Source organism: Talpa occidentalis, unplaced genomic scaffold (assembly GCF_014898055.3).
Source record: "Talpa occidentalis isolate TD23 unplaced genomic scaffold, MPIMG_talOcc4v2.1 talOcc4.12, whole genome shotgun sequence".
NCBI lineage: Eukaryota > Metazoa > Chordata > Mammalia > Eulipotyphla > Talpidae > Talpa > Talpa occidentalis.
The window spans coordinates 102980625-102999735 of record NW_023601212.1 but is presented as its reverse complement, the minus strand read 5'-3'; the positions used below and the strand labels follow the sequence as shown (position 1 = coordinate 102999735).

General features: G+C 72.4%; 2 protein-coding genes across 2 annotated transcripts in view; one reads left to right on the top strand and one right to left on the bottom strand.

Annotated features, from left to right (window-relative positions):
- CACNA1H (calcium voltage-gated channel subunit alpha1 H) overlaps nt 1-12281 on the top strand; it is a 29137-nt gene extending 16856 nt beyond the window's left edge. The window contains 26 exon segments of the mRNA XM_037507828.1: nt 381-796; nt 869-1020; nt 1441-1626; nt 1734-1851; nt 1923-2078; nt 2194-2284; nt 2387-2595; nt 3203-3607; nt 3705-3805; nt 3918-4041; nt 4127-4195; nt 4290-4474; nt 4732-4858; nt 4969-5094; nt 5254-5343; nt 5549-5741; nt 6574-6591; nt 7532-7683; nt 7963-8072; nt 8292-8425; nt 8504-8574; nt 9259-9337; nt 9899-10020; nt 10101-10518; nt 10656-10816; nt 11131-12281. Of these exon segments, the coding sequence (XP_037363725.1) occupies nt 381-796; nt 869-1020; nt 1441-1626; nt 1734-1851; nt 1923-2078; nt 2194-2284; nt 2387-2595; nt 3203-3607; nt 3705-3805; nt 3918-4041; nt 4127-4195; nt 4290-4474; nt 4732-4858; nt 4969-5094; nt 5254-5343; nt 5549-5741; nt 6574-6591; nt 7532-7683; nt 7963-8072; nt 8292-8425; nt 8504-8574; nt 9259-9337; nt 9899-10020; nt 10101-10518; nt 10656-10816; nt 11131-12135 (5018 nt within the window). The 3' untranslated portion in view covers nt 12136-12281.
- The window catches only part of RPUSD1 (RNA pseudouridine synthase domain containing 1), a 177125-nt gene that overhangs the window by 104436 nt on the left and 53578 nt on the right, over nt 1-19111 (bottom strand). The gene's annotated exons all lie outside the window — the stretch shown is intronic.

Genomic DNA, 19111 nt, shown 5'->3' with positions numbered 1-19111 from the left:
CCTGGGGGCCGGCCCAACTTGGCCAGCCATCGGAGGGGTGCCAAGCTATGTGTGGACGTGCAGCCCCAGCTCTACCCACGTGACCCTGGGGACCTCCTCTGACATAGAGACAGTGGCTGCCCCCCAAGGACATGGTCTGCCCTGCGGGTGGGGTCCTTGTGCCGGCAACGCCCACCGTGATCTTCAGTTCCCCGGCGGGCGTGTGTGTGCGTGCGTGTGTTTGTGTGTGTGAGCGTGGCCACTCCCTGCTCCATGAGTGTCCCTATTAGCATGGGCAGGTGCCAGCAGATGCCCACATGCCCAGGGCGAGAGTGCCCGGGTGTGTAGCGGTGCCCCGTCTTCAGTGCGCAGCCTGACCTGCCTGTGCCTTCTCCCTGCAGGCCTGGGCCCAGCCCCCAACCGCCTCTCCGGCCTGAGCGTGCCCTGCCCGCTGCCCAGCCCACAAGCAGGTACGCTGACTTGCGAGCTTGCGCACTGCCCCTACTGCGCCAGCGCCCTGGGCGACCCCGGGCTGGAGCTCAGCAGCTCGGAGAGCGGTGACTCTGCTGGAGATGGGGTGTACGAATTCACGCAGGACGTGCGGCACGGGGACCGCCGCGACCCCGTGCAGCCACCCCCAGAGGCCGGGCCGGGCCAGGCTGGGGCGCGGCGGCGGGCGCCGGCGGGGCCGGGCCACATGTGGACGGGCCTTCGTGCCCGGCTGCGGCGCATCGTGGAGAGCAAGTACTTCAATCGCGGCATCATGGTGGCCATCCTCACCAACACGCTGAGCATGGGTGTGGAGTACCACGAGCAGGTGAGCAGCGCGCCCGGGGCACGGCCAAGCTGCCATCCGAGCCGCAGCGCTGACATGGCCCTGCCCCCGCAGCCGGACGAGCTGACCAGCGCCTTGGAGATCAGCAACGTGGTGTTCACCAGCATGTTTGCCCTGGAGATGCTGCTGAAGCTGCTGGCCTGCGGGCCACTGGGCTACATCCGGAGCCCCTACAACATCTTCGATGGCGTCATTGTGGTCATCAGGTGGGCCCCCCGCCGGGCAGCCACTCGGCCAGCCCCGCTCCGGGGAGGAGGTCACGAGGTCACCCGAGAGGCCGAGTCGCGGGTCTCTGGGGCGCTGCCGCTGTAGACACGGCACAAAGAGCTGGGGGTTCTTCCCTGTCTTCTGCAGAGGAAGCGGGAGCCTCCGCCCTTGCGGGGAGGGAGTGGGCACAGCTGCAAAAGCTGCTGGTCAGGGAAGCGCCTGGGAGGCCTCTCTCCTGACCAGAGCCAGAGTGCCGGCCACTTCTGGGGGTCGGGTAGCAGCACCATCCGCGCCTTGATGCAGCCGCACCTGCTCCCGCCATGGAGCTGAGCGGGAGCCAGGCAGCCCCACTGCCCGTTTCCTGCTCTGTGCGGAGGAGGGGCGGCCCCGGGGCGCCCCTGACCCCGGCCCGCCCACAGCGTCTGGGAGATCGTGGGCCAGGCAGATGGCGGGCTGTCGGTGCTGCGGACCTTCCGGCTGCTGCGGGTGCTGAAGCTGGTGCGCTTCCTGCCCGCGCTGCGGCGCCAGCTGCTGGTGCTCGTGAAGACCATGGACAACGTGGCCACCTTCTGCATGCTGCTCATGCTCTTCATCTTCATCTTCAGGTGCGCGGCCTTCCGGGCGGGGGCCGGCAGGGACGGAGGGAGGGGCCGGTGGGGGTGCCCCTGGGGTCGGGGGAGGATGGGCAACCCCCCACCGCCGCCTCTTGCAGCATCCTGGGCATGCACCTCTTTGGATGCAAGTTCAGCCTGAAGACAGACACGGGGGACACGGTCCCCGACAGGAAGAACTTCGACTCCCTGCTGTGGGCCATCGTCACCGTGTTCCAGGTAGGGCCGCTGTCCTGCGCGTCCCGGTGGGGGGGGGCGGGCTGGCGGCCTGACGCCCGCCGCCCGCCCAGATCCTCACGCAGGAGGACTGGAACGTGGTGCTGTACAACGGCATGGCCTCCACCTCGTCCTGGGCCGCGCTCTACTTCGTGGCGCTCATGACCTTCGGCAACTACGTGCTTTTCAACCTGTTGGTGGCCATCCTGGTGGAGGGCTTCCAGGCGGAGGTGCGGGGGCCTGCCCAGGCCGGGCGGGCGGGCGGCGCGGTCTCCTGGCGAGGCCCGCTGGTGCGGTCTCGATGCCGGCCGCGGGGGCCAGCACGCCTTTTGCTCTCCGGCACAGGGCGACGCCCACAGGTCCGACGCGGACGAGGACAAGACATCCATCCGCTTGGAGGAGGATTTCGACAAGTTCAGAGACCTCCGGGCTGCAGGTGCGTGTGGACTCGGGGTGGGGCGCGGCCACCCCCGGTACACTGGCCCCAGCCCACCTGGGGGCCTGTCCCAGGCCCGTGGTTCAGACCCCTGCCCCACAGACATGAAGATGTACCTGCTGGCAGAGACCCCCAACGGGCACCTGGAGGGCCGGGGCAGCCTGCCCCCACCACTGATCATGCGCACGGCGGCCACGCCCATGCCCACCCCCAAGAGCTCCCCGCACCTGGACATGGCACTCGGCCTCCCGGACTCCCGGCGAGGGAGCAGCAGCTCCGTGGACCCCCAGCTGGGGGACCAGAAGTCTCTGGTAGGGACCCCCCCCGTCTGGCCCAGGGCTCCCCAAAGCTGGGAACCCGCCCTGAAGGGTTGGGGGTCACGGGAGCGCGTGTCCCCCGGGGCCGTGTGCTGATCTGCCGGGCGAGGCGGCGGCCGCCTGGGGAAGGGACCGGCCGTGGGCGGTGGTCCAGGGAGCTCGTGTCCACAGAGCCCGCCGGGCCGGCCTCCGGTGGGCAGGGGTGGGGTGGACGGGGATGCCAGGCCACGTGGGCCCAGAGCCAGGTGGGGGTCCGGGGGGAACGCGCCAGAGGATGAGGGCAGTGCGGCCAAGCTCAGTCCAGTTTATCCCCCAACCGGCTGGCGGCTTTCTCCTGGCACCGCCGGCCTGGGGGCCGCCACGGAGGGGTCAGAGGCCAGGGTTCTGAGGGGGCCTGTGCCGGCCCTGCTCAGCGGCGCCTGCGGCCAGCTGCTCTGTTGCAGGTCCCGTGAGCGCCGGGCACCGGCTCCTCCTAGGGCGTCTGCGCCTCAGGGGCCCCGAGATGCCGCAGGGTGTCGGCAGCCACCCCCATTAGGGCAGACCCGGGCCGGATGTTGGGGGGGTTAGGGGGGCCTGCTGCGCTCACGCGCTGGCCCCACAGTCCAGCCACCGCAGCTCGCCCTGTGCCCACTGGGGCGGCAGCAGCGCCTGGAGCAGCCGCCGCTCGAGCTGGAACAGCCTGGGCCGCGCGCCCAGCCTCAAGCGCCGCAGCCAGCGCGGGGAGCGCGAGTCGCTGCTGTCGGGCGAGGGCAGGGGCAGCACGGACGATGAGACGGAGGACGGCCGGCCGGGTGCCTCTCCCGGGCCACGGGAGTCCCCGCTGCGGCGGGCCGAGTCTCTGGACCCCCGCAGCGCCCTGGACCCGCGCCCCCCGCGGCCCGCCGCGCTGCTGCCGGCCAGGCTCGCCGACGGCAAGGCCCCGGGGCTGGCGCTGCCGCGGGAGTTCTTCCTGCGCATCGACAGCCACAAGGAGGACCCGGCCGACCTGGACGAGGACCTGGAGGATGTGAGTGTCTCCGCCGCCGCCGCCCAGGAGAGGGGACGGGCCTCCCTGGGGGCGAGGGCCGGGCCGGGCCGCATGGCTGAGCCGCCTTCTGCCCCAGAGCTGCTGCTGCCGCCTGCGCAAAATACTGGAGCCCTACGAGCCCGCGTGGTGCCGCAGTCGCGAGGCCTGGGCGCTCTACCTGTTCTCGCCGCAGAACCGGTGAGGCCCCGCGGGGTGGGGCGGGGCGGGGCGGGGCGGGGTGCGTGGGGAGCGGGGAGCAGGCTGGCCGCACCCGCCTTGCCCTCCACGCGCCCCGCTCGCCGCCCGGCAGGTTGCGCGTCTGCTGCCAGAAGGTCATCGCCCACAAGATGTTCGACCACGTGGTCCTCGTCTTCATCTTCCTCAACTGCATCACCATCGCCCTGGAGAGGCCGGACATCGACCCTGGCAGCACCGTGAGTCCTCGGGGGCGGGGCGCGGGCGGCTGGGGGGCGCCAAGGCGGCGGCCGGGAGCCTGTGCCCACTTCGCCCGTCCCGCAGGAGCGCGTGTTCCTCAGCGTCTCCAACTACGTCTTCACGGCGATCTTCGTGGCCGAGATGATGATGAAGGTAGCGAGTGTCCGGGGCCCTGGGGTCGGGCGGCCCTGCCTCCGGCCGCAGCTGGTGCAGGCCGCCACCCGGCACCCTCCCTCCCCTGCCGCAGGTGGTGGCCCTGGGCCTGGTGTCCGGCGAGCACGCTTACCTGCAGAGCAGCTGGAACGTGCTGGACGGGTTGCTGGTCTTGGTGTCCCTTGTGGACATCGTCGTGGCCATGGCCTCGGCGGGGGGAGCCAAGATTTTGGGCATCCTGCGGGTGTTGCGGCTGCTGCGGACGCTCCGGCCGCTGAGGTGGGCAGCGAGCTTGGGTCGCGTGAAGGGTGGGGCGTTGAGGAGGGAAAGAGGCTGGCAGGAGCAGGTGGCTGGGAGGGGCCCTGGGCAGGGGCGGGAGCCCAGCCCGCCCTGTCGGGCTCCGGGGCAGAGCGTTGCGCTCAGGCTGCCTGCCGGGACCGCCAGCCGCAGGGCCGCGCAGCCGCATAGCCTGTGCCGGCCCTGTGCCCGCCCGGCCCCCCGGCCGGGCCCAGCACATCGCCTCTGGCCCTCCGCAGGGTGATCAGCCGGGCTCCGGGACTCAAGCTGGTGGTGGAGACTCTGATATCTTCGCTCAGGCCCATCGGAAACATCGTCCTTATCTGCTGTGCCTTCTTTATCATCTTCGGCATCCTGGGGGTGCAGGTGCGCTGCGCCCCGAGGAAAGCCAGCCCTGGGGCCCCAGGAGGCCAGGGTGGGTGAGTGTGCTGGGGGGATGGGGCCCGGCTCGCGGGGGTGACGCCCACCCTGGTCAGCTCTTCAAGGGGAAGTTCTACCACTGCGACGGCGCGGACACCAGGAACGTGTCCACCAAGGCCGAGTGCCTCGCCGCTGGCTACCGCTGGGTGCGGCGCAAGTACAACTTCGACAACCTGGGCCAGGTGGGCGGGGCCTCCCGGCGGGTAACCCGGCACCCCCGTGCCAGGGCAGGGTGGTGGGCGCTGCCCGGGCACGGCAGGTGCTCGAGGGAGGAGGCAGGGGCGTGGGCGGCGGGAGTCACCCTCGCTGTGCCCCAGGCCCTGATGCCCCTGTCCCGCCAGGCCCTGATGTCGCTCTTCGTGCTCTCCTCCAAGGACGGCTGGGTGAGCATCATGTACGACGGGCTGGACGCCGTGGGCGTGGACCAGCAGGTGCGGCAGCGGCCCGGTCACCACCGGGAAGTGCCCTCCCAGGTCGCCCTTGGCCTCCCTGCCCCTCCCCGCTGCAGAGGCGCCGGGTCGCGCTCCCGTGGCAACCCCCAGCGGGGCGGCGGGGTGGCGGGGTGGGTGCCGAGGCCCAGGGCGCCCAGGCTGGGGGCGCCCGGGCCAGGGCCCCACCTGCACCTTCTTGCTGCAGCCCGTGCCCAACCACAACCCCTGGATGCTGCTCTACTTCATCTCCTTCCTGCTCATCGTCAGCTTCTTCGTGCTCAACATGTTCGTGGGCGTGGTGGTGGAGAACTTCCACAAGTGCCGGCAGCACCAGGAGGCCGAGGAGGCGCGGCGGCGCGAGGAGAAGCGGCTGCGGCGCCTGGAGCGCAGGCGCAGGAGTAAGGGCGGTGCCCGCCTGCGGGGGGTCTGGGACCCCGGGGATGGCACCCCCGCCCCCGTGTGTGCGTGGGCTGTAGGGGCGTGGGTTCGTGCACATGCAGTGGGTGGGGTGCGTGCAGTGGGGTGTGCATGGATATGCAGTGGGTGTGCAGTGTGTGGGAATGGGCTGCGGTGGGGTGTGCGTGGGTGTGCGTGGGTGTGCAGTGGCGTGGGTGTGGGTGAGTGTGCACTGGGTATGAATGGGTGTGTAGCGGGGTGGGGGTGGGTTGCAGTGGGTGTGAATGGGCTGCAGTGGGGTGTGCGTGTGTGTGCAGTGGGGTGGGAGTGGGTGTGAATGGGTGTGAGGTGGGGTGTACGTGGGTGTGCAGTGGGGTGGGTGTGAGTGGGTTGCAGTGGGGTGTGTGAGTGTGCAGTGGGTGTGAATGGGTGTGTGCAGTGGGGTGTGCCCGCAGGGCCACGTGTGAGGTGAGCATCTCTGGGCTGCACAAAGCGGCTGGGCCCGGGGCCTCTGCGCTCCCCCTGGGCTCCAGCCTCGGCCCACAGCTGGCCCGGCCTGGGCCTGCCTGGGGCGGGTTCTCAGAGGAAGGGCCCAGGCAGGGGAGGGCAGCTGAGGAAGAGACGGTCCCCTCCCGGGTGGCAGGGGAGGTGAATGTGGCCCCCCAGAAACTGCACCATCCTGAGCTCACCATCGGGGATGGGGAGCTGAGCCAGCCCAGAGACCGGATTAGGGAAGCCCCAGCCAGCTTGGGCGCAAGGCAGGCTTCCTGCAGGGGGGCCGCTGTGTCCCCAGCCCCGCTGCGGCCGGCTCAGACCATCTCCTTATCTTTCCAGGCACTTTCCCCAACCCAGGTACCTGCCCTGCCCGGCATGCCCCCCGCACGCCCCCCGCTGCTGCAGCCTGCCCGGCCCCGCCCGGCCCCTCTGCACCGCCCGTGGCCCGCGTGCAGGAGGGCGCTGGCCGAGGGCCTTGACTGCAGGGTGGCCCAGGTCGCCGGGGCCGGGATCCCAGGCATGGGGGGCGGGGAGGCTGCTGGCGCCCCTGCCTGGCGTCCCGCTGCTGCCCCCGCGCCGTGCGTCCCCACCGGGCTGCATGTCACGCCGCTTCTCTGCCCGCGCTGGCCGCTGCGGCTCGCCCTGCTCCCCCAGGCTGGCTTCCCCGCCTGGCCTGGCCCCCGGCTGCACGCCCCGAGCCGGGTTCCCGTGACTGCATGCACATGAGCATGAGGGTCCCGGGGCGGTCCCCAGCACCCCCTCCCAGGCCGGGCCACGCGCCCCACGCATGGTCTGTGGCCGAGCGGCCCCTCTGCGGCGGGGCCCGGTGCCGCCCGCGCCGGGGTCACTGCGGTAGGCAGAGCATTTAGGGGCGCGCGCCCTGGTCGCGCAGCAGCTGCACACGGGCCGAAGGCCAGTGCGCCCGGGGGCGCCGGCCCCCGCCAGCCCCCGCAGGACAGGGTGGGGGACGCCAGGCCTGGGGGCCCCGGGTGGGCCAGAGCAGTGAGCACCCCCTTAGTGGATGGCGGAGGGGACCGGACCCACCTCCGGTACCAGCACTGGGGCGGACCACAGGCCCCGAGCGGGTGCTGCCCAGGCCTTTGGTACACGTCGGGGCCTGCTCCGGGCGCCGCGTCGGGGAGGTGGGGTTGGCCTGCCCCTGCGGCCCATCCCGCCCCCCGTCCCTGCTTTCCAGCCGGGAGCACGCACCCCCATATAGAACAGGCCCCCCCCGGAAGCCCCCCTGGCAGCCAGCCAGCCCCCGGGCCGGCCGCCCTCACCGCAGGCTCTCCCGCAGAGGCCCAGCGCCGGCCCTACTACGCGGACTACCCGCCTGCCCGCCGCTCCGTCCACTCGCTGTGCACCAGCCACTACCTGGACCTCTTCATCACCTTCGTCATCGGCCTCAACGTCATCACCATGTCCATGGAGCACTACAACCAGCCCAAGGTGGGGATGAAGGCCGCCTCCTCCCCAAGTCCCGACCCTCCCCAGCCCTCAGGGCCAGCCCGCCCACCTGGTGCCCGGAGCCCCGCGCTCTGGATTCAGCCCAGGCAAAAGCCGGGGTGCGGGGAGGCAGGAGGCCCCGGCGGTGGGGTGCCCCGCCCCGCGCATCTCCATCCATGCCCGCTAAAGGGAGCGGGGGGGAGTGTGGTCTGGGGGCAGTAGCCGTGGCGTCAGACCCTGCTGAGCTGGGGGGCAGCACCTGAGGCCGCACCTCGCCCCCAGTCTCTGGACGAGGCCCTCAAGTACTGCAACTACGTGTTCACCGTCGTCTTCGTCATCGAGGCGGTGCTGAAGCTCGTGGCGTTTGGGGTCAGGAGGTTCTTCAAGGACAGGTGTGTGGGCGGCGGTCCCGGAGGGCCCTTGCGGCTCGTGGGGCGGGGCCAGGTGAGCACCACAGTGTTCCCGGCTGAGCACAGTGACCGCACTGAGGAGAGGGCCCGAGGGGGACTCGGGAGGCGCCTCGGGGAGACAGCTGGACCCTGTGCGTGAGGCGAGGCCCCCAGAGTGCCCCTGGTGGGCTCTGCGGGGCACTGAGCGGCCACTGCGGGCAGGTGGAACCAGCTGGACCTGGCCATTGTGCTGCTGTCGATCATGGGCATCACGCTGGAGGAGATCGAGATGAGCGCCGCGCTGCCCATCAACCCCACCATCATCCGCATCATGCGGGTGCTCCGAATCGCCAGAGGTGGGCGCACCCCACCCCCTCGCGCCCCCCCCCCCGGGGCTCGTCGGGCCCGCTTGCTAACGCTCGGCTTCTCCCTAGTGCTGAAGCTGCTGAAGATGGCCACGGGCATGCGGGCCCTGCTGGACACTGTGGTGCAGGCGCTGCCCCAGGTAGGTCCCACCTACCGCGTGTTCGCGCCTCCACGGTTCCCGGGTCAGGGCAGCAGTCACCCCGGTGCCCGGCGAGAGGGGCCCTTCGTGACAAACAGCCAGCGCCCACTCGCTCTGGGTCACGGCAGGGCTGAGCAGAGGGCAGGGGAGTGGCCAGGCAGGGCTGGTTTGGGGCGAGGACCCCCGCAGGGCTCAGGCACTGGCTTGGGCCGCCTCTGTCGTGCGCACGCTTGTGCCCACGGTCCCCTCCCCGCCCTTTGTCACCGCTGGACTGCAGGCCCCTGGTGCACAGCGTCCACTCGCTGCCGTCCCCCGCCGGGGGTCCATCTGTCCTTGGCCCCAACCTCCCCACCTCCCCCACCCTCCCCCGGCCACCCTCCCATGGCCTCCAGCGGCCCCAGCCCGGTCCATACTGGCTGTGCCGGCGCCGGCCATGCCCGGCTGTCGTGGGGATGATGGGAGGTGGGGGGACGGGCAGCCTGGTGGGGCTGGGAGGGGAGCAGGCGTGTCCCGTGGGACAGCTGCAGGGGTAGTCAGGGGGCCCCTCAGTGCAGTCCTGGTGCTGAGCCGAAGGGGGTCCTGGCACCAGGCAGGACGGAGCCCGGAGAAGCAGGGAGGGCCGGCGGGGGCTGGCAGGGGAGGGCGTGGGCTCCAGCGCCCTGACCTCAGCTTCTCTCCGCGCAGGTGGGAAACCTCGGTCTCCTTTTCATGCTCCTGTTTTTCATCTATGCTGCCCTGGGAGTGGAGCTGTTTGGGAGGCTCGGTGAGTGGCCTCGGGGCCGCCCGGACACGCGGCGGGGAGGCCCTGGGTCTGAGCCCTCGCTGCCGGGCCTTACTTGGGAGCGGGCGCGTGCCGACTGCACTCTGGCAGCCAGGAGTGGGGGCCCCAGGGAGCGGCCCCCTCCCCCCAAGCACAACCCCAGAGGGCGGCCCCCTCCCCGCAAGCACCCCCCCCAGGGAGTGGCCCCGTGGGAATGTGCTAACGCGTCACCAGGAGCTCGGGTGCTCCCCAGTGGCCATTCGCTGTTCCCCGGTTGTGTCGGGGGTGGGTGGGGACGTCCTGGCAGCCCTGTCCTTGTGCACGGCTGAGTGGCTTCAGCCCCAGCAAGCCTGGCAGGGGGTGACCTGGCGCCTGCGGATGCCCCCGCCCCAGTGGACCACGCGGTCCACAGGGCCAAGGGCCCACTGGCTGGGGAGGCTGAAGCTGGGTTAGCGCCCGGGCCTCGCCCGGTGGCAGCCAGGGCCCCGCAGCCGGCCCCCAGCACAGAGCGGGCCGGGGGGCAGGGGCTGAGCGGGAGGGGCGCTGAGCGGCGTCTCCCTGCAGAGTGCAGCGAGGACAACCCCTGCGAGGGCCTGAGCCGGCACGCCACCTTCACCAACTTCGGCATGGCCTTCCTCACCCTGTTCCGCGTGTCCACGGGCGACAACTGGAACGGCATCATGAAGGTAGCGGCGGCGGGCGGGCGGGGAGCGGGCTCGGACGCGGGGCGCAGCGCGCGGCTCGGGCTCAGCGCCCCCCTGCGCAGGACACGCTGCGGGAGTGCGCCCACGAGGACAAGCACTGCCTGAGCTACCTGCCGGCCATCTCGCCCGTCTACTTCGTGACCTTCGTGCTGGTGGCGCAGTTCGTGCTGGTCAACGTGGTGGTGGCCGTGCTCATGAAGCACCTGGAGGAGAGCAACAAGGAGGCGCGGGAGGACGCCGAGCTGGACGCGGAGCTGGAGCTGGAGCTGGCGGAGGGGCACCCCGCCCGCCCCCCGCCCGCGGCCCCCGGGAGCCCCGACGCGCCCAGCCTCCTGGTGGTGCGGAAGGTGTCGGTGTCCCGCATGCTCTCCCTGCCCAACGACAGCTACATGTTCCGGCCGGTGGCCCCCGCCTCGGCCGCTCCGGCCCCGCTGCTGCAGGAGGTGGAGCTGGAGGCCTGCGCTGCCCGCACCCCCTCGGGTATGGCTGCGTCCCCCGCGCCGGGGCTGGGGGGCGGGGCGGGGGCCGGAGTTGGGTTGAGGGCAGACGGCCTGGGTGGAGGGCGCTGGGCGGGGGCTGTTGCAGGGCTGCCAGGCTCTAACCCCTTCCTGCTCTAGGACCTGCCGCTGCGGCACCCCCGCCGCCCTCGCAGCCCTGCGCCCCGCTCCAGCTCCCCTCGGCCACTTCCTCCCCAGCCAGGGGCGGGGACACCCTCCAGGCCCTGTGCCCCCGGGCTGCCGCCCGCTCCCCCAGCCTCAGCCGGCCGCTCTGCAGACAGGTGAGGGAAGGCTCCTCCTCGCCAGGGTTTGGGGCCGCGCTCTGCGGGGAGGGGAGCTGTGACCCCAGCGCCTGTCCCGCCACCTCGGCTCGCGGGCACACCCCGGCCCCTGCCTCATTTATGGTGCTGGCGGGACACCGAGGTGAGGGTGGCCCCAGCCCAGCTCTGTCCCCTGGGGTCTCCTGGGGCCTCCAGGGCTCCGCCTGGGAGAGCTCAGCCCTCCCCTCCCCCTCGGCGCCCTCCAGGTGGGCCTAGCTGATGGGCAGGTCCCCGGGCCTTGACGGCTGGCTCCGCTCCACCCCACGCCCTCGCAGGAGGCCCTGTGCGCCGACTCTCTGGAAGGACAGATGGACAGCCCCGGGGACAGCAGCCCAGGCTGGGGGGAGCTTGGCGGGAAGGTCCCCGTGAAGCAGTTGACCCTGGGGTCCTCCCTGCGGTCCCCACCCCGCTCCCCGAGGCCGGCCGGCGTCCGCACCCGCAAGCACACGCTCGGACAGCTGTGCGCCCCGGGCCAGGGGCCGGCCCTCGACGGGGGGGATGCCGACACCCCCGACCCGGCCGACGAGGAGGTCAGCCACATCACCAGCTCCGCCTGTGGCCCCTCGGCCTCCCCTACTGCCCACGGGCTGGCGGGTGGCGAGGTGGACCCACACGGGCTCCACGGCGTGGAAGCCCGGGACTTCCTGGACCTGCCCGGCCACGCCGAGGAGCAGAGGCGGCCGCTGGGGGAGCCGGGGGCTGGGGGCGGCCGCGGGGAGGCCGAGGGGAAGGCCTGGGCGCAGGAGGCCGACCTGGCCCTGGGGGCCCGCCGCAAGAAGAAGATGAGCCCCCCGTGCATCTCCGTCGACCCCCCCGTGGAGGAGGAGGGCGCGGCCAGGCCCCCTGCCTCGGAGGGCGGCAGCACCATCCTGAGACGCAGGACGCCGTCCTGTGAGGCAGCGCCCCACCGGGACCCCCAGGAGCCCGCTGAGGGCCTAGGGGCGGAGCCTGCTGCCAAAGGGGAGCGGCGCAGCCAGGCCCCCTGCCGCACGGAGCACCTGACCCTGCCCAGCTTCGCCTTTGAGCCGCTGGATGTGGGGGGCCCTGGCGGGGCCTTCTTCTCGAACAGCGTCCAGGGCACAGGCCCAGAAACCAGAGCCCCCTCCCCTGGGGCCTCGGCGCCCCCAGAAGCGCCCCACGTGGAGCCTCCTGTGTCCTCTGGCACGCTGCCAGAGAAGGGGTGGGGGCTGCACCTCACAGTTCCTCAGAGTCCCCCAAAGAAAGCAGGCTCCCCACAGGCCCCCCCTGCCCTGGATGACAGTGCGGACAAGCCGGTGTAGCTTGGGGTGCGGTGCCACACAGGCTTTGGTGGCGGTGCTGGGGCACCCAATGGGGTGGGGGCCCCTTGCGAGGCCCTACTTGGACGCGGCTCGGGCAAGCCCCCCCAGGGACAGCCGGCGCAGGCGGGGCCGGCTGGGAAGGGGCCCTGGGGCCCTCTCTGCAGAGGCGGGGCCGGGCAGTCCGGGGGAGCGGCACCGCGGGCGGGCCGGGCCTGGCCGGGCACCCACGCAGCTCACGGAGCCACAGAGCACGGCCCCCGCCCGCGCGGCCACGCCTCACCCTGCTCACGCCCTTGGCGCCTGTGCCCGCCGCCCTGCACTGCCAATTCCCGGAGCCCCGGGGTGCTGCTGGGGGGGGGCCGCGCAGCAAGACCCGCAGACGCCGGGTCGCGTCTCGCTCAGGGTGGGCATCGTGAGAGCCGGGCCCCGCGCGTCCCGGAGGGCGCAGGAGCGGAATAAAGACTAACTTATTTCTGCAGCCTGGGGGTTGCCTCTGCGGGGCGGGCGGCTCCCGCTGGGCAGGTCCGCGCAGGCGGCGGCCGATCACCCCGGGTCTTTTGCGCCAGCAGGAACCAAGGCTGCCGGGGTGCCCTGCGCGGTGGGCACAGGTGGGGTCCCTGGGCAGCAGCTCTGGGGGGGAGGGGCGGGGCCACGGCCTGCGCGGAGCTCCCAGGGCTCCCTCTGGTGAGTGCTCAGGGGCCCGCGGGGCTCCCTAAGGGCTAGCCTGGACCCTAGAGGAGGGGCGCGGGGCGGACACCCTGCAGGGGGCGGCAGGCCCTCGGCTGATTCATCCCTTGGTGAGTTAGCCTTGGGTCCGTGAGGGCAGGCACGGGCAGCTGCGGGCACCCAGCCGTGGCCAGCGTCTGTGCCCTCCGGGAGGGGCGGGGCCCGGCCCAAGAGTCTGGGGGAGGAGAGCCGGCCCACCCTAGCCCTGCGCGGGGTCAGCGCAGCCCCACAGCCCGCACCAGCCCGCAGCCAGGAGCCAGCCATGACTGCTCACCAGAGTATCATCCCCCGCACGCCCTGGCTGGACGGGGTGGGCAGGCGCCCGTCCTGCTCGTGTGGGTGGCCACCCCGCTTCTGGCTGGCTGGACGCGGAGGCCAGGCACACTGCACTCCCTGCGCCGGCATCAAAGCCAGCGAGGTGGGTGGGTGTGCTGTCCGCTGGGACCTCCCTCGCTGCCAAGCGCCCTGTGGTGGTGGTGGCCCCAGTGACCAGGGTTGTCCACCTTGAGGGAGCGCTCTCGTGGCCCCCAGCATCAGGAGGGGGGCGTCTGGGGCTCCTGCTGACAGCTGGGGGCTGTGCAGACCAGGGGTGCAGGTCAGAGACTGGGAGGGAGGGCAAGCTGCAGGGAGCACTTGGTCAGCAGGACGCCAGCCACGAGGAGGAGCAGGAGCCCGGGGAGGAAGGAAGAGGCCAGGAGCGGGAGCACGGGGAGCCCCAGCTCTGTGCCCCCCAGGCCCGGGACGTGGCGGTGGATCCGGCTCACATAGGCCGCCACGCGTGTATAGACCCCAGGCCAGTCCGGGCGGCCGCAGCCCTCACCCCGGCTCACCACACCAACCTGCTGCCAGGAGCCGGCCGCCTGGCACACCAGAGGCCCCCCGGGGTCACCCTGGGGACAACGTGGGGTCAGGGGGCCCCCCACCGGGCCGCGCCTCTCCCCCGACCTGGCAGGCATCCCCTGGGCCCAGTACACACAGCGTGCCTGGCCGATGAGCCCGCGCCCCGCCCGAGGTAGTCCCCGCGGCAGGTCCCGGTGGCCGCCAGGGAGACCTGCGCCTCCTGCGACCTGTACGGGCCCCAGGGCCTCTGGGAACCGCAGGTCGTGGGGGGTCAGCCCTGCTCTGAGGGACGTGACCCAGCAGACCCCGGGTTCCCATCCATCTGGCAGGCTGTGGAGGGGCCTCGGTGGCCACCGAGGCTGGGGCGCTCCTCGCCTCCCTCCCGGGTGTAGCCCCGGCCTGTCGCCCAGCACAGCGGCCCCAGGGGGAGGTCGGCTGAGGCCTTGGGCAGGCAGGCGGGCAGGACTCTGCTGGAGAGGGCCGCGGGGCGCCCAGCTGCACCGCGCAATGTCCCGGCGGCTGCCCGGCGCCCCCGCGAGCCCAGGATGCAGGATGATCCGCCTGCCGGTGGGGAGGGGGGAGCGATGGCCGGCCGTCCGGGTGGACCCGGTGGTGGGAGGAGTTCAGGGGCCTGGGTGGATGGCGGGTGGGGTGGGGGGGCGGCTGGGGCGTCGGGCAGGACCAGCTCCACGTGGCCCAGGCGTCGGGGGCCGGCTCGGCGGGCAGGGGGCGTGAGCTGTCCACCCCACGTGGGCTCCCGGGCGGCGCGGCACGTGTGCGGGGAAACTGAGGCCAGGCGAGGCCGGGCGAGGACGCCTGGGGCCACTCACCCGCCCACGCTCACCCCGAGAAGCAGTGGGTGGCGGTGAGCACCCCTGGGGGCTGAGGCGGCTCCCCCACACGTGCGCCTTCCGCCCCCCGAAGCCGGCCTGCCTCGGCCACTCGCCCCCTGCGAGGTCGGCAGGAGGTCTGCTTCCCAGGAGGTCTACTTCCCACCGCACCCCGCGGGGAGCCTGGGGGCACCCCACCCACACCCTCCAGGAGGGCGCCCCGCCGCCTGCCCGCCCCCGCACCGCCCGGGCAGTGGACAGCAGGCCCCGAGCCCGGAGCAGGGGCCAGCAGGGGGACGCGGGCAGAGGGCGTCTGCGCGGGCGCTGCGAGGCCGAGGCGGGCCCGGCGTGGCTGGCCTGGCTCCCCCAGGGCTCGCCTTGCTGAAGGCGCTTTTAGGGCTCCCCTCGGGCAGGGGCTCTGGAACGAGGCGGGCCGGGGTGCGGGGCGGGGTCTCCACCAGCCTCCCCCCCTCACCTGCCGGACGCCCCTAGTCCAGGGCTCTGCAGGCCACGCCTGGGGAGAGGGGCAGCGCCTAGTGGGGTCAGGCGGAGCCCAGCAGGCTCACACGTGCCCTGGCCCCGCGGGCGCCCGCAGCCTGGGCCCGCCCGGCCCTCTCCGGGCCTCCCGGAGTCCGGAGCCCACCGCTCGCCTGAGCCCCGCGGGGCCGGCCTCCCCTGCCTGGGCTGCATGGGCATGGGGGGCACACTGGCCCCCAGGGGCCTGGCCGAGCCCCCCTTGGCCCTGTCCCTCCGCACCCCACCCCACGGGGACCCCGAGCTCTGCGGCGGGGCAGGGGCTCCCGGGAGGAGACCAGAGGGGAGAGGTGCCCGCGCCCCAGGCGGTCACCCACCGGGCAGGGCCAGGAGGGCAGGAGGCTGAGCGCGGGCCGTGGGCTGTGGGCTGCGGAGCGCCTGTCCGGGCACCCACGCTGTGCGAGGGGGGTGCGGAGGAGCGGGGGGCAGGGCCAGAGGCCCCACCTGCTCCCTCCCCTCCCAGGGAGGGCCGCCCCCTCCAGAAAGCCCTCCCGGCCCCTGGGGTCACAGCCCTTGACCCTCCGGGTCACGGTCTTGGGATACCACCCGAGGGCCCCAGCTCAGGCCCCAGACTGGCAGCTCCATGCCCAACCCCCACCCCAGCAGACCCCAGGCCTCAGCTGCCCAGCGGGCAGGCCCCTCCCAGTCCTGTCTGGTGCGATGACCCTCAGCTGGGGGCCTGCCCTGCCCAGCCCCTTTCAGAGGCGGGGGGTAGGGGCCCCTGAAGGCCTCCAGGCCAGTGGCCCCCCTTAGGTCTGGGGAGGACTTCGGGGTCTCCCTATGTGGGGGGCTGGTCAGGCTTCCTTTCCTGTGATGTTCCGGCTTTCTCATCACGGCGCCCTGGTCACGAGCCCGCTGTCCTGGGGGCCCGGCCCCGCCCTGAGCGCCCCCAGGGCCAGGACTGTGGTTTCCTCCACGAGACAGGGGACTCTCCGCTCCCCGCTTTCCGGGAGCAGGTGTTTAGATTTGGTGCCATTTTTCCCAAAAGTGCTTGGGGGACTGACCCGCGAAATCATTGGGTTTAAAGTTCCGCCCAGAAGGCCTCTCACTGCTATGCTAACTCTCTGTGGGCCATCGAGGGGCGGGGGAGCTTCCTGGGGGGCCCGGGGTCACTTAGGGGAGACGGGCAGCCGGTGGGGAGGGGCAGGCCAAGGGAACAGCTCCCTCTGTGGGTGTCCTGATGCAGGGGGGAGCAGGGCAGGGGCGGACGCCACCCCCCATCTCTCCTCATGCCTGGAAACAGGCACCAGGGGTGACGGGCAGATAACGACCAGGCTGCCGGCTGACCAGGGAGGCCGCGGGGGCTCCTCCCGCCGTGACCAGCGGGCACAGGCCCAGCGGCCGCCGAGCTCACACTCTGCCACCACCGTCGTGAGGTCTGTGCCGGGTTTAGAACACGTGTCCCGCTGCCAGCCCGCCGGGCCTGGCCGCACAGTGCCCCTGGGGCATCTCCTCCCAGAACCAAGCCTGGCCCTGCAGGCCGGCCGGGCGGAGTGAGCTGCCGGGACCCCACAAACACGTGGGTCACATGCACGACCCCAGGCCCACAGGCTCTGGGGGGCCAGGTGCTCCTGGAGGCTCCGGGGAAACCGATTCTGGCCTTTTCCAGCACCTGGAGTCCCCTCTGCCCCCCTTCGCCCACAGACCGCCCCCTTCGCAGCTGGCCTTGGGGCTCTCTGAGCCGCCCCCAACTGGGCAAATGTGAATGTGAGCCCCGTGATGGACCCAGCCCCAGCGATGGGGCCGTCCCGCAGCCCCCCGCCCCCGCCCTGTATGCACCCTCCGGGCCGCAGCCCAGGCTCCCATCAGCACCTGCCCAGCGCCCCATCAGATGTGGGGCCCGGGCAACTCCCTCCCAGTGTCCCCAGATGTAAGGGGGATTGCTGGGGTCTCGGGTTCCCCAGCCTGTGAAAGCTGGGCAGGGAGCCGGGGGTCCCCAGCCTGTGTGCGCTGGGCGGGAGGCGGCTGCTGGCTCTGCGGGCGGGCGGGCGCGCAGACCGTGCCCCGCACAGTTCGTTCCTGTGTTTCTGTTTCTTTTTTTCTTTTTTTTTAAGATTTATTTACTTACACAGGAACCGGGGAACAGGCCAGAAGCGCGGGAGGGTGAGCGGATTCACCAGAGAGCGGGGAGCAGAGCAGGCAGACTGACGGAGGACGCTGCTGAGGGGCGCGGCGGGGAGACAGGAGAGGTCTGCGCGCCATGCGGGTTGCTCCGAGGCCGGCCGGGATCGAACCCGCGCTGCAGAGGCTGCGGACAGCTCCACAGCGCGGGGTTCAACCCGCTGCGCCACCAGGGAGGCCCCTGTTTCTGTTTCTTAAACTTCACTTGAGGACGGGTCCAGGCCGGCAACGTCGTGCGCCCAGCCCCCGCGTCAAGGCCTGTCTGGGTCCTGTGGGGACTCGGGGCCCTTCCAGTCTCGGGGGCACCACGCTCTGAGCTCCCCCCTCTGCCCGGTTCTCTCCTGCCCCAGGACCCTGGCGGGCCAGCGCGGGCTCCTTGCCAGAGGGGAGCCGCATGGGGTGCCAGTGTGCTGGGGGGCACTGCAGCCCGCCCTTGGGGCTGTTCTCTGATCTCTGGGGGCCCATCGTGGGCCAATCAGTCGGGCTTTTTAGGCCAGGAGCCACTGTGGGGTCTCCTGCGGGCTTGGTGGAGCTGCTGCAGAGGCCGTGGGCTGGGCCCGCAGGGGCCAGAGGTGGCCGTGGGGCAGTGAGGGGTCGAGCGGCCTGAGCACCACGGGACGATGCCACAGGGAGCTGGGAAAGAGCGAGAGATTGGTGGGGTCTGGGCGCGGCTGCCTGCCCCCCTGCCTGGCGCCCTGTGCTCCTGGTTCCCCTGGGTGGTAAAGCCTGAGGCACCCCCCAGGTTTTCGGACCCCGATCCATCTGCTGGAGCTGGTGAGTCTGCCTGAGCCCGCCGGTGCCCACCGGCCCGCCCGCGCACCCACCTCCCAGCCCGCGCAGGAGGAGGTCTGCAGCCTCCGCCCCCTGGCCAGCTCTCAGGACAGGCCTCCGGGCGCAGGAGGGGCGGCCGGGGGCACCCCACTCCCGGAGTCCTGAGTCACCCCGCCTGCCCGCAGCATGACGCCTGAGGCTTCAGGTCAGCTGGGTGGCGAGTCCTGGCTGCAGGCTGAGTGGGGAGCCGGCTGGGGGCTGACCACCCGGCCCAGCGAGGTCTACACCCCCTGCCTGCCCTGCCCCAGCCTGGGTCAGTTCTGCTCCCGCCGGAGCCTGGACCCCGAGCCCACCCGCCGCGGCTCCTCCAGCTCAGGGGGCGCGGAGGGTGGGCCGGGTGGCGGACACGCGGGGAACGGCCTTTCAGCGGCGTCGGGGTGCAGGGCCCGCCCGGCCTGACTAGGAGGCTGTGGGCGGGAACTGCGCAGACCAACCGCACCGCCTTTCTGGACGCCGGGCACCGGTACCGGGAGAGACGTCAAACCTCACTTGCCTTCAAAGTTTTAAAGCCCAAGCGCTTCCTAGGGATAAACTGATGGGCAGCGCTGCGGGGGGAGCCACCGGACGCAGGGCGCCCCTGCGCTTGGGCACCGGCTCTGCGGGCTCCGCGCTCGTTTCTGCGGGAGAGTGGCAGACAGCCCGACTCGGACCCGGGGCAGCGGGCAGCCCAAGGACAGGGCTGAGCTCCCGCCTCCCCTCGCGCCAGCCACGGCCACCAGGGCACAGGGCGCAGAAATGGCGCCGCGGGCAGGGGCCGCCCACGCAGGCGGCACAGCCCCAGGGGATGGCGCAGACGTGCCCGCCACGGCGGGGGGTGCCCAGCCAGCCCGGGCGCGCCGGGGGCAGCTGCAGAGCGGGTGAGGCAGGGCCCTGCCGCGCGCACACCCACCCTCCCTCCAGGTGTGACCTGAGATGCGGCGCGGACACCGTCCTGTCACTGTCCGGTCCTGGTGGAGACGGGACGGCGGGCTGCGGCCTCAGCGAGCAGCAGGGGTGGACAGGCTGCACGGCCGGGACACCAGCGAGAGGGGCCAGGTGCAACCAGTGGCCACAGGAAGCCCGGGGACAGCAAGCTAACCCACGGGGACACCCCC